General features: G+C 34.3%; 1 protein-coding gene across 1 annotated transcript in view; it reads left to right on the forward strand.

The window, feature by feature from the left end:
• The window catches only part of LOC150106702 (C-Jun-amino-terminal kinase-interacting protein 4-like), a 713,212-nt gene that overhangs the window by 354,563 nt on the left and 344,027 nt on the right, over positions 1-14,622 (forward strand). The window contains 1 exon segment of the mRNA XM_090393457.1: positions 6,692-6,841. Within this exon segment, the coding sequence (XP_090249583.1) occupies positions 6,692-6,841 (150 nt within the window).

Consider the following 14,622-nt stretch of genomic DNA (forward strand, 5'->3'; position numbering starts at 1 on the left):
ATATCAACCTCAGTTCACTATGTGTCACTAATGCCTGTTATTTTTGGCCAAGTTGTGCTAATTGATGCCAAAAACGTCTCAAACTTATTTTGAATACTTCTAGTATTAGTATACATAAACTACAATATCCCCTTCATCCCACAACCTCCCTTACCCTTACGCTTTGTGTTACTTAGCTCACTAAAGTTAACCTGGGATGCAACAATTTGTATCATATGATCACTCTCCCACTTACTAACCTCTTGGTTGGCTGCACCCACATACACCTGCATCCCCCCCCCCCCAAACGCTAGTTTCCCTGACTTTGTACTTCTGAACTTTCACTGAACAACACTTTCTCTAGACAACTGACACCAAATCCATTTAGATGTAAGCCATCCACCCTATATAAATTCTTTCTTCCATGAAACTCATGCCATAAGCCTACAAACTCCACACCATTCCTCCTTCACAGTTTACACTTTTTTCCTCTTCTGTGCCATTCCATTTGCCAGGCATTTCTCCACCCACTCAATCTCACATTTTGTATTGTAACTCCACAGATCGCAGTCTTTACCATTACCTTCTGGTCATTCTCTTCATTTTCCACCACATTATTTGTACAGTCACTCATACCACTTTCAACACTAATTGTGTTAATCCCATTATCACACATTTTACCTTTGAACCTACTGTTATTACTCTTCTTCCTCACTTCACGCTTCTAGTATTTGCTCACAAAACCTTTGACAGACACATTTTTCACTTTCACTCACCTTCCAAAAATCTTTTTTTTCCCCTAAAAAAACATTTCACACATGCTGCAGCAAACATAATCACTGATGTTAAAATCACCCACCATTGTTTTGAGCATCAGCATCATGTCAAACAATACAGTGCACAAAAAAGCAAATATTAAACCTCTAAAAATTAGAAAATTAAACACATTACCCTTGCAGTTAATCGCACGAACATTCATAAATGTAATGATGCACAAAGAATGATTAATTGACTCTAAAGACTTCCATAAAGAACTTATCCTTCAGCACTGATATTCACCACTTCCACTGAACTGAATAACTCTAACAAATTTAGTATGGATATCAGCAATAAAAAGACTATGAAAATAGACAGGAACATCTTCAATTTCTGATATGTACTGCCAAGGGATATCCAGGTTGCTATGACAGCACTACATGATTAAGTTTACATTATTATTAATCTTCTATCAACAATTTTCCTCCAAATCGGTCTGTTACTTGTGAGCGCTCCAGTATTGTCATATCTAATATTTCATGCTTCTAAGCCACTGACTGAATCAATCCAACTAGATCTCAGTCTTTCTCTGGGTCTCTTTCCTGCTGTCTTGTTATCAAACATATGCTAACCTTTCTTCACCCATTCCATCTAACTGGCTATAGCACCTGGATAAACTCTGTTGACACATTCTTGAATGCTAATAATATCAAGTTCTTTTCTAATATCTTCATTTTTAATTTTGTCATTAATACCATTGGTTCATTCCCCTAATTTTTCTCAGATCCCTCATATCTGTAATCTCTAATCTGTTCAAGTGCTTTATTTTTAATCCAACTCTCAGATCCATAATTTAAAACTGCTTTGAACAGTGTCTTGTGTACTGCTAATTTGGTATTTTGACTGGTTTAAAGTTTCCAAAGAATTATGTTCTTATTTAATCCTTCATCCAAATCAGCATGAAGTAACCTAGTTGTGAATATACTTTATGCACAAATTTTGCTTGCACTTGGATAAAGGATTAAAAAGAATATAATTTTTTGGCAAGTTTAATTTAATTTATAACCAAGGATGGGAAAAAGTTCTACAATTAATTTTGTTCTCAGTAGGAACCTATAGAACAAGTAAACATTTCAACTATTTATGCATAATATTTTCAGAAGTAACTAAAGTGAATAACTAACAGATTTAGTTTTACCCCAACTCTCAGATCCATAATTTAAAAGTGCTTTGAACACTGTCTTGTATACTTCTAATTGAATATCAGCAATAAATAGACAATGTCAAAATAGAAATTAGAAATGGAAATAAACAACAGAATGAGCAAAGCTAGTATGATTCAGGGAACCAGCTAAATAAATTTATATGGAATAAGATGGAAATTAGCCAAAACAACAAAACAGCTGAGCAAAGACTGCAGACCGCTAAGACATGAATGTTCTTTCAATGCCCAATGTAAAAATTATTCATTGAAATAAGATCAGTGGTAGGGTCCCATTGTAAATGAAGATATTGAAAAGGAAAAGCTACTTGACATTGTTAATATACGAGAGATGTAGGTATGGTAGAGGAAATATATTAAAACAGATTTGGTGTCTGGATAGCAGATAAAATCCATAGGGTTAGGATTAGGTGCTAGAAGAATGAAATGTTAGGTGTAACCATATTGGAGACTTGACAAATTAATAATTCCTATTAATAATTTTCTTCCAAAATTATTAATAGCATGCTAGTAATAATGTAAAATTAATCATGTAGTATTCGTATACAATGAGGATATATATTAGGAATGCAATGATCATGATGATGGTCATTTTTTTATGACATAGGCAATGTTATTGATTTAATTATCAAGTACTTAATTTAACTAATGTTTGAATTTCCGGACTTTTTATTGCCTCTGTAAAGTAGTCGCAAGGAGCAAATGATCTGCCTTTCTTTTGAAAAGAACCTCAGATATCTGGGATATGAGAAAACTTGGTGATGACTTTTCATTTTAAGATTGCTTGGCCAATCTCATGAACAGGTGGCAGAGTTATTCTTCAGAAAGTTTTCACTAGCAAAACTGAGAAACTAACCAGAGTTCATGCACTTAACAGACATAATACAGTGGTCTCCTCTTTGACAGTAATTTCAACCAACTTGTTGATATTCAAGTTTTACTTATTCAAAAAAATTATCTCAATGGTGATGAATTTTATTATTATGGTTATATATACCATAAATTCTTATAAATTGGTAATGTAACTTACTTTGTTTGATCAATGTTAAAGATACCAAGCTATTTTAAAGATACCAAGCTGGTTTTTACTCCATTTCCCAAGTAAGCAAACAGACAAGTAAGTCAAGTTTGTGCCTGCAAGTATTGCAAGTCTAGGTGACCCCACACGTGGTGCAAGTCAAGGCAACTCATGGTAAAGGTGGATAAGATCTGATCACTATTCTTAATATTTACCCTTAATGCAAGCACATCTCCTGGAGGAGTTGTATGATGCTATGTATTAAGGGCAAGGGGCCACTACCCAGACCGGTTTCGACCTTTATTGAGGTCATTCTTTTGAGCTAAATTTCGCATTCTATCTTTATTGAGCCATTCTAGAAATACCAAGATTTTAGTAATACAGAGCTTATAGTGTAGTGGCCCCTTGCCTTTAATACATAGCATCATACTCTCCTCCAGGAGATATGCTTTGAATTAAGGGTAAATATTAAGAATAGTGATCAGAGCTTGTCCACCTTTACCATGAGTTGCCTTGACTTGCACTACGTCTAGGGTCACCTAGACTTGCAATACTTGCAGGCACAAACTTGACTTACTTGTCTGTTTGCTTACTTCGAAAATGGAGTAAAAACCAGGTTTAAAATAGCTTGGTATCTTTAACATTTATTATATCCAAGGTAAAATACTTTCTACATTTGTTTGATCAATATCTCATTTCATTTACCGTAGATTTTTTTTTTTTCTAAAAGAATAACAATATACAAGATAATGTAGTGAGATGCTGATTGTGCCTTTTCTCTTTGCAGATTTGCTAACAGAAAAGCACAATCAGCAAGTCCGACCATATTAACTTATTTATCTGTGGGGAGAGGATTCAACACTACATTTGAATAGCACTTAGAAATATGACCACCATTGAGTGTGTGTGTGGGGGGGGGGGGATCATTCAGAATAATTGATATTTCAATTTTATAATGCTTGACAATGTTCACAAATATTATATTATTGCTTTCACATAGATAACACTGGCCAACAAAAAAAAAAAAATTTTTTCTGCTGATTATGATCTGACACTTGTTTTTTACTAATTTAGGTGCACTGATTTCAAATATCAAACCCATTTTTCTCTATCACGTCAGGCGTTTCCTCTATGGCATTTTCTTTTTGCTATTTGTAAGATTTTGATAGTTTTTAGGAGGCAGTACTATTTAGAGGATCAAAAAAATCGATTTTTTAATATTATCTATATCTTATTCAAAGCGGTGTGCAGATCAGAATCGGAGCGCTCACTGCTCTCGCTTGTTAGTAAACGAATAAATGCCTAAGAACCTGCAACGGCACGTACTGGCGCTTTGAATGCGAGAGAGGCCAATAACCGACCTAATACATTTAGGTGATGAAAAGTAGGCGATGACAACTGCCTAAAACAAATGAATGCTATATGCATCATAGCGGACAAAGAACGATCAAAATCAGTCAATCGTTAATCGATTGTGAAAGTATGATGAGCGCTTATAACGTTTCAATAAAGTCTCTGTTTTTTTTTTGTCTTGTTAATTGCATGTTAGTCGGCAGTGAAGAAAATACATTATGTCTACTATTCGAAATTGTGTCAATAGTGTAGATTCCTTCTGCTACATTTGCGGCAGCTTTACTGTTCCCAGTCAAAGGACAAATATCACTGATTTTGTTAAGCGAGTGTACCGTGCATACTTTGATAAAAATTGCAGATCAGGACAAGTCATGGGCTCCAAATAAAGTGTGTAAGTCATGTGTAGAAAATTTACGACAGTGGAGCAAGGGAAAATGCCAAAAATTAGCTTTTGGCATTCCAATGATTTGGCGTGAACCGAAAAATCACGTAGATGATTGCTATTTTGGTTTAGTTCAGACTTCTGGTTATAATAAGAAGAATAAGAAAAAAATTGTGTATCCAAATCTCGACTCAGCAATTCGGCCAGTTGCTCATTCCAATGAAATAGCCGTGCCAATTTATAAAGCACTTCCTTTACTTGAGAACGAGCATGATCGAGATATGCCAGATGTTCTTGAGGATCAAGACCCGGATGTTGATTTAGACAATGAAAATTTAATTTCTAGTTCTGGACCGCAACATTTTACTCAGGTGGAATTGAATGACTTACTAAGAGATTTGGGCCTATCAAAGGAATCGTCGGAATTGTTAGCTTCAAGATTAAATGAAAAAACCTTACTGGAGCAAGATACGAAGATAACTTTTTATCGTAGCAGGGAAAGTAATCTTTTACAATATTTTAAACACGAGTGTGGGTTTGTTTACTGTAACAATGTGTCAGGTTTACTAACTGAAATGAGTGTTGTACAATATCATCCAAATGAGTTGCGTTTATTTTTTGACAGTTCAAGCAGAAGTCTCAAGTGTGTTTTACTACACAATGGGAATGTATATGGCTCAATTCCTATTGGCTATTCAGTCTACTTAAAGGAAACATATGAGGACATTAAAAAGGTTCTGAAGTTATTAAAATATACAGACCATAACAGTGAAACAGTATGTTAAAGCTTTAGATTTACTAGGTGACTGTTTCCAATACATATGTGAAAAATTTCCACGACTTAGTTATGAAAAAATTAAAGCCGGTGTATTTGATGGACCGCAAATTAGAACTTTAATGAGAGACCCAAATTTCATCAACTCTATGAACGAAATTGAGAAAGAGGCCTGGACTTCATTTACGATGGTTGTGAATAATTTTCTTGGAAACAAAAAAGCGTGCAATTACAAAGATCTAGTGGAAACAATGCTTGAAAATTTCCAGCGCCTAGGTTGCAACATGAGCATAAAGCTTCATTTCCTATACAGTCATCTTAGTAGATTTCCCGAGAATTTAGGTGCTGTAAGCGATGAACAAGGCGAAAGATTTCATCAAGACTTAAAAACTATGGCAAATCATCACCAAGGAAGATGGGATTCTCACATGATGGCCAACTACTGTTGGAGTATTCAAAGGGATTGCCAAAACAGAACACACAGCAGAAATTGCTACAAACAAAAATTTATTCCCTGAAACTCATGTGTAAGTAAAATTGTTATTTTTTTATAAATATTCTTGTAATTTTTAATGAATATTGTTAAGTAGTTATGTATCTAATTATCGGCCTCTCTCGCATTCAAAGCGCCATTACATGCCGTTGCAGGTTCTTACGCATTTATTCATTTACTAACAAGCGAGAGCGGTGAGCGCTCCGATTCTGATCTGCGCACTGCTTTGAATAATAGGCTATATCTTCAGGAATTTTTCGAATTTCTTGATAAAAAGTTAGGAACAGATTTTTAAAAGTACATACTTTCAGAAAATAATATTAAAAAATCGATTTTTGTTGATCCTCTAAATAGTACTGCCTCCTTAAAACTATCAAAAACTTACAAATTAGCAAAAAGAAAATGCCATAGAAGAAAAACCTGACTTGATAGAGAAAAATGGGTTTGATATTTGAAATCAGCGCACCCAAATTAGTAAAAAACAAGTCTCATATAAAAGTCAGCAAAAATTGTGTTGGACTGTGTAATCTATTTGAGCAAAACAAAAAAAAAATTATATCAAATATGCCAATAATATTGTTATTGAATAATAAGCAATTTGCTAGTAAACAAAACAGAAATGGAAAATTATATCAAACATACCAGTCCTAATATTATTAAATAATGATACCAGTTTACAGATATACAACTAACCAATGTGATATTACTTCTAGTTTCAGTAATTTATTTAGTTCATCTGAGAAGTCTCAAAAACGACAACCAGGCCATTATGGTTCTCCACAAGGACATTCTGCTGTGGATGGAATAAGAAAAATCAAATCTGAAGACAGACACAGGGGACTTGATTTTTTAGACAGTGAGATGTGAGTTATTTATTATTTGTAAATGTTACAGTCACCTCTTGATATAGCAAAATAATATTACAATGAATTCATCATAAACTATATGAAACCATAGTTACAATCAGATCCCTACAGTATTAATTCTAAAGAAAATTCATTATAGTTGGTTATGTATATCAGTGACGTCGCATGCCCATTTCGGCTGGGTGTGCTGTTGTGTGGGTTAAGCAACCCATGCTACAAATTTCACGTCAATTTGACCGTGTGCATGGGCATCTTCAGAAAATTTTCCGGGGGGGGGGGGGATGTTTGGAGACAAATAATTACATCAATAAATTTTTATAATACAACGTTTTTTATGTTCCTTTCAATTTGCATTTACTAGTATTTATGTCTTTCCGTAAACACCTTGAAAAGCCAGACAGTTTGCTGGCAAAACTGGTAGGCTATAATGTAAGTTTGTTTGTAAATGGTCAGTATTAAATAAGTTTGTATTTTAATCTTTTAGCATTTTTTGATGTAATTATTTGTCGATGTAAACTATAAATACATTATTTTCATTTTACATCGATTTTAATGATCTTTAATTCTTGAAAAAAAAAAGTATTCGGAATTAATAATTTTTTAGCACAATTTCATATATAAAAAAATTGACTGGCATATTTTATTAAAAATCAACTAATTAATCCCAAAATCCTAAATGAAATTATTTCAGTTTAAAAGCAAAAAAAATCATAAAACTACCTACCTATCCTTCTCATATGTCTAGGACGGGTTGAGTCCCCTCCTAATGCGGGGTTACTGGTGTATTAATGCAGCAGGTTCGCCACTCCTCTGCTGCATCCCCTAAGTGTGATATTCCTGACAGCATCCGTGTGTGTGTTCACGGGGCCGGTTTGCCTGCTTGCGGGATGAAAACCCCCAGATAAACTGGGGGGGGGGGCTACTGTCTATGCCCAAGACCGGCTAACTTGGATATATTGCCGAGGAAGATCCTGAAGCTCCTCAAGTCTCTGAGACGCGATTTGAACCTAGGACACTCCTTCCCCATGCATATGGTTGCGAAGCGCATAGTCACTATGCTAACTGTGCAGACCATAAAACTAACAAGTAAAATAATATTAAATTACACACACTTACCTTTTAAAAATGTATTTTTCTGTTTAAATTTGTTTCACTATAAATTTACAATTCACACTTCACTCAGTGATTCACTAGACACAGAGGGAAAACGAACACTGGTCGCTATTCACAACAGTTCATTTTTTTCACAAATTAGAAAAAGATGAACCAAAAACAGGAACACGTGCTTTATTGCTGCAATAAAGCACGTCTTCTATGGATACCCAGACGTGGGCCGAAACAGGCCAACCCATAATAAAATTTTAAGACAGAAAAAGCGTCCCATGGGCGAGGGTGTAAGATTACATATCGCAATAACTTTTACGATTATAATTTGTAGAATTTTTTACTCGATTCTGGGGGTTCCTCATCCCCCCCCCCCCCTGCAGACACACACATGAGCGTATGATTAAATTTTTAATCGATGTATTAAAATTTTGAGAGTATATACCGCATCAGCACTCATCTTAATTGGTCCAATGCAATTAATTGCAGGATAACTTTGAATACTTCTGAAGTGGGGGGAACAATCGGTTTGTTTTAGGATTTATTAGAACACAACAATGAAGGAGAATGCTATATTTGGTTGGTATATTTGAAATACTCAAAGATGAAAATATGTGAACCATCATTTATAAGACATGAGAATAGGAAATGAAAGAAAAGAATAAGTGTGAGTAGAATTACTTTCATTAATGCTAAACGAATTATTACTAATTAACATTTGTGATATGTGTGTCCAATAAGTTGCTGGGTAGAGTGAATAGCACTAGCCTATAAAGTCTAGACATGAATAAGTGAATTTATGATGGCATAATTAAAAAAAAAAAAACTTATGAGGAGATAGAGTGTATAGCAGAATAAATATGGTTTGATGGAGCAGCCAATCATTTCGTAAAATTTGTTGCCCATGTTATGTGTATTTCTCTGGTTTGTGCATATTTCGCTCTTTTCCAAGAATTTTCTTTTGTTTACTGAGACTCAGAGTACATAACATCCGATCATTATCGGAATTATCCACACTTTCGGGAATCCTACATTCATTTTTTTTTTTTTTTAGTATTAGCGTTCATCTGTCTTATCAATCTCACATTTGCTGGTATTTTTTTGTAGATCAGCAGCGTCTTATAATACACAGAATATTCATTTTTATTCAGGAAGAGATATTTTTTACTGTCTGTTGTTTCCGAAGACTAGAATAAAAATGCTTGTATACCATTAAAAAAACTTTGCAACCTCAACAGATGCTATACTGCATAGCAAGAGAAGCATTTAGGTTTTTTTTCCCTAACATCCACTTTCAAATTTTCAGTTCCAAAAAACATGTGTAACAGCTGTTTGTAATACAGCCATCATACAGAAAGCGCTAAACTCATGACAACCAATCCAATTGAAAGTGACAACGTTCAATTGGATTGGTTGACATGATAACCAATCACGGATGCTGGGTGAGCTCAAAACGTTAGCTCACCTAGCCACGCCTTCTCAGAAATTTAAAAATACTACAACGCTAAGAATTTGACCTGCTGTACTCTCTTTACATATTTTCAAAGGGCGCAAAAGTGTATGCATTTTGAAAGCACACCTGGGCTATTAACACGAATACGCGTTGAAAAGTGCCCTCTTCATGAAGCACTAATGCTTCATTATCCTCGTGAAGAGGGCAATGAAGCATTAGTATATTGTGTTTAATTTTAGGAATCACGCAAAGTCTGCAAACAGTTAAGGGAGTTTTTAACGGGAATAAATGCAAAAATATAATATCGGTGATACCTCTATTTCGTGGATGAGCACTGTACACCTAGCACACCTGGAATATTCGCCCCTGCTCCTTGCAAGTTCTGTGAAAGCTGATTGTCCATAAATTTTATTCGTTGTGTTTCATGTTAAATCATGATTGAAGCAGGTATTTATTTATTTATGTATTTTAATAATAATCAAAAATTTAATAATTTTGTTTTAATAATAATCACAAATGTTAACTTTCAGCATCCTCAGAACATTTTTTTTCTGAGGATGCTGAAATGGCAAGGGTCTAGAACAAAAAAGAAATAGTAATATTGGACTTGAATATTTCAGCAGATTTTATTTTATTAGAAAAATATACTAAAAACATGAGCTATCTTTGGTCAAAAGGACAGCTCTGATGGTCCATAATTTTGGAATGCATTCATTCATTCAATAAAATTAGTTATTTTGACATTGAGCATAAATAGCTTATTGCAGATTACTCATCAAGACAAAATAATTTCATTCAGCATACAGATTTATATCTGGAAATGGAATGAATTTATTTTGTATCAATGAGTAATTTGTTGTACACTATTTATGGGGGGGGGGATGGTAGATGTATTATAAAGAATGTTGTGAACTCCATGCTCATCTGTCTCAAATATAGCCAGATTGGTATTATCATGTGTTGGAATGATATGAATAACGAACAGTTATTACATTGTTAGAAATTTTGTTGGAAATATATCCTGTTTTTTTTTTTTTTTTGTGTGTGTGTGTGTGTGTGTGTGTGTAGTGAATACCATGTGCAACTTTTTTTAGTAAGAAATTACTTTATTTTATGACTAGTTTCATACATAATTTTTATTTAGAAAAAAGGTGTTTACATTCAAATTTTTCAAATGTTTTTATCTACATTATTGTCAAGTGAGGTAAAATGGATGCATCCATGGTTATACCTTCAGTCTGTTCATAATAGAAGTCTTGAAAATTGAAGAAAACATTTTCTAGACAGTGTTTGAAGAGTTTTACAGCATCAGGTGGGAAAATGTCTTCTAAGATTGTGGTGTCCTCTCTTGGAACATTAATGAACAGCTATGTTGTCCAAACTTGCCATGATGTCTGTTGGATCCAGTTTAATCTGTTTTATTTTGTTTATGAAATCTTTTTTTCAACATCCTGTTCAAGCTTAATTTGAATAACGACAATTGTTAATTCAGAAATCTTGCTATGAACACCTTTTTTTTCTAGACAAAAATGTTATACAAAACTAGTTATTAAATAAAGTAAGTTTTTACTAAAAAAAGTTGCACATGGTTGATGTTTTGACTAATTTCTCTCTTATTCCATATAAATTTATTCAGCTGGCTATCAGCTTTGCTTATTCTGTTGCCTATTTCAAGATTTAACCTGCCATCTTCACTAACAACTGTGCCTAAATAGCTGAATATTTTACTCATTCTATGGGATCTCCATTCAGAACACAGCTGAAGTTTTCTATGTTCCTGCCTATTTTCATAATTTTGGTCTTTTTATTGCTGATTTTCATACCAAATTTGTTACAGCTGTTATTCAATTTAGTTAGAGAATCCTGCAGACTTGCACTAGATGTGTTTAGGAGTACATCATCTGCATAAAGCAAACAGCTAAGTTTGACATTTCAGATTCTAATATCAGGACTAATAGCACTTTCTTTTATATTGTGATTTTCAATATAGATGATGCATACAAGTAAAGATAATGTGCATCCTTGTTTTACCCCTGGTTTTATATCAATCTTTCTGTATTTCCTGGAGTGTTTTGAAAAGCTTTACTCTGGGCACCTTGTTGTATGCCTTTTCCAGATCTACCAAACTTAAGTACAGTTTGCTTAAGAACTATTTTTAGGCAAACTATTGTTGTGCTTGTTGTGCTACAAATTTCTGTTCCACAATCTTTCTCACCCTCTTTTCAAGTATGCTAGCATACATCTTACCTGGAACAGTAGAGAAATTCCTCTGTAATTCTTACATTCAGCTTTATTTCCTTTTTTATAGATGGGTTCTATGGGTTCTCTACTCCAATTGTCAGTAATTCAATCTTTTGACCAGGCCCCTGAATTATGCAGTGTAGCCACTGCAGAACTTTTATACTTCTATACTTAAGCATTACTGGTTGAATATCATCTACTCCAGCTGTCTTTCGGCATTTAAAGCTTTTGACAGCTTTTTCTATTTCAAGAATTGATATATATACTCCTCTTTGCATTCCTCTTGAAAATTTTCTAGTATCGTTCTGTCACTGCTTGGTTTGTTTAACAGTCTTTCAAAGTACTTACTCCAGACATCTAGAATATCCTTATCATTAGTTTACATGTCACCTTTATCATCTTTGATTCCTTTTACAGTACTCTTTCCTCCATTTTTAAGCAATAGCCATCTTCATTAGCCTCCACCTTCCTGATATTTATTTTCTATACTCTTATCAAAGTCTTCTGATTAGCTATTTTTACACATAGCTTAACTCTCTTACATTTTTCTCAGTATTCTGTTAGGGCATCTGCCGACTTATTTTCCGTCAACTTTTGGTATGCTTTATTCTTTTTCAGGACTGATTCTTTAATTTCTTGTGTCCACCATGGCGTTCTTAGTTTTCTATCCTTGCAGACAACTTCACCACCTACCTCCCTAGCTGAATCAATCAGTCTTTTTTTTTTAGTTTGCCACTGAGACTCCAAGTTTTGGTTCTTGTTTTCAATTTGTTTCATTTTTTCTTCATTAATATTTGTATAGTCGAGTCTATAATTTACCTATAAAAGCAGCACAACTTTAAATCTCTTTAAAAATTTCTTACATACAATTCTTTTCAATGTAATATCCATTTTTATCCTGTAATGGTCACTTCCAATTTCAAATTCTCTGCACACTCTTGTATCCTGAACCAGCATGATGATATCTCTATTAACAATGACGTAGTCAATGAGGCTTTTCTTATGTCTTCTCTCGATGTGAATTTGTGCACATCTTTATGTTGAAACATGGTATTAGTAATGATTAGTCAATGTCCTGAGCATAAGTCCCATAAACACTCACCATTATTATTATTAGCTTTGCCCTTTTCTCCAAATTTTCCCAATATGTTCTTATATGCCTGGTGGGATTCATTTCCTACTCTGCTGTTCAGATCTCCAACAAGGACCACTTTTTCTATTTTCTTTATGTCAGCTATCTGTTCTAATGACTCAAAAAATTTCTCCACTTCTTCATTAAAAGAACCTTCTGTGTGGACCATAGGTATAATAAGTTTCATTGTCCATTTCTCCATTTTTAAGTTTGCCCACATAACTATACTTGGAACTGCCTTCCATTTAAGTTTATCTTCATGTTCATTGGTGAATGTTCTTGATCATTATTGTGTTAAACAAACATCCTATACTTTAGTAAGTTCTCACCTATTGTTGTCTTTTTTGTCTCAGTAATGCCAATTATGTCCGTGTGATACTTTTCCAATTCTTCTGCAAGTTCAATTTCCTTTTCATTAATACTCCTTATGTTGATGGTTCCAATCTTTAATTCTTCTGATGTTGGGTTTATTCTTCTTCTTCTTCTAGTTGTTGAGTTGTAGCTTTTTCCACTAGCTGACTTTTCACTGTTCACCCTGGTTTCCTTGACAAAAACAGTGCGGGCCTTGTTTAACTGGGCAACGTCCCAGCTGGCATGAAATCTCATCATGTTGTACCATCATGTGCATTTGTGGTTTATGCCAATAGAAAGTACAATTTGGTCAGCTAAGTCCCAAATTGCCATCCCATCCTCATTTGTTCCATTAAATCCCAGTAAATACCTACTAATTGGGGCACACCATGTGAAGTGAAGATTGGACATTAGATCAGAAGTCCCAGTCAGTTCTCTGCATTCCCAGAAGGTGATATAGAGGTCTCCTCCCAGTTATTTGGCTTTCATCCTTAAGCGACCCAAACGTGTGAGATTGATATGATTCACATTATGTTTTAAAACATGATAATTCCTGCTAGTGTGTATATACCATCAGACATCCATTATGAAAACTGTTACAACTGTTGATTCCATCTTTGATGCAGTAAAGTTCCTGTGTCATTTAGCTGATATCTAACAAACAATCTCTGTCTCTCTCTCCCCCAAAGAAGTATGCAAATCTTAGAGAAGTGTGAAGCTGAATTTTATCTTAGAATTGTGTGGTTTCTGAAACTCACAAAAATAATGAAGTGTTTATTAACAGAAAAATTATTATTATTACATGGAATCCAAGGACTCATTCCACGATGGAACTCTGCATTGCACAATCTACTATGCAGCCTTTAATAATCCACTATCCACACTACACCTTCTACTAATAGTATTTTTCTCTATTACTGTATGTTCTCTGGCCAGTTTGCCTGTATTGCATGATGAAAAACCAGATTTTCTGGGAGAAAACAACTCTGCTACTTCCCCATGAGATTGGCTATCTCATCTTCATGTGAAACTCTACAACTATTATCATTCAGGTCTATCATACCTTGCCATGGATGCTATCCACAAAGTCAAATAGGGGAGTGGAAATTCTGTGCTTTATTAATGCAACTGCAAATATAAGAGATTTTCTTTTGGAAATCTGCTGCTCTTAAAAACAACTGAAAATTAATAATTATGGGTGTGAGAAACTCCAGTAGTAATTCTAAGACCTCCCAAACAAGGCTATCAACTATGGCATCACTCATTTCCTCCAACTTCTGCACAGATGAAGGCAAATTGCCTCCTTCTATGCCAGTAACTGAGCACTGCATGGCTCCTATGGTTTTTCAGCATATAAGATATAAGAAGAATGCTAAATAACCTGGAAACTATAAAGTTTTCTGGTTCTGATGGCATCTCTCCAGTTGTACTCAGACATTGTGCTCCAGAACTGACACCTGTCCTTTTTCATCTCTTCAATCTTCTATACTGAGCTGG

Source organism: Typopeltis vanoorti, chromosome 5 (assembly GCF_054136105.1).
Source record: "Typopeltis vanoorti isolate ZY-2024b chromosome 5, IOZ_Tvanoo_1.0, whole genome shotgun sequence".
Classification (NCBI taxonomy): domain Eukaryota; kingdom Metazoa; phylum Arthropoda; class Arachnida; order Uropygi; family Thelyphonidae; genus Typopeltis; species Typopeltis vanoorti.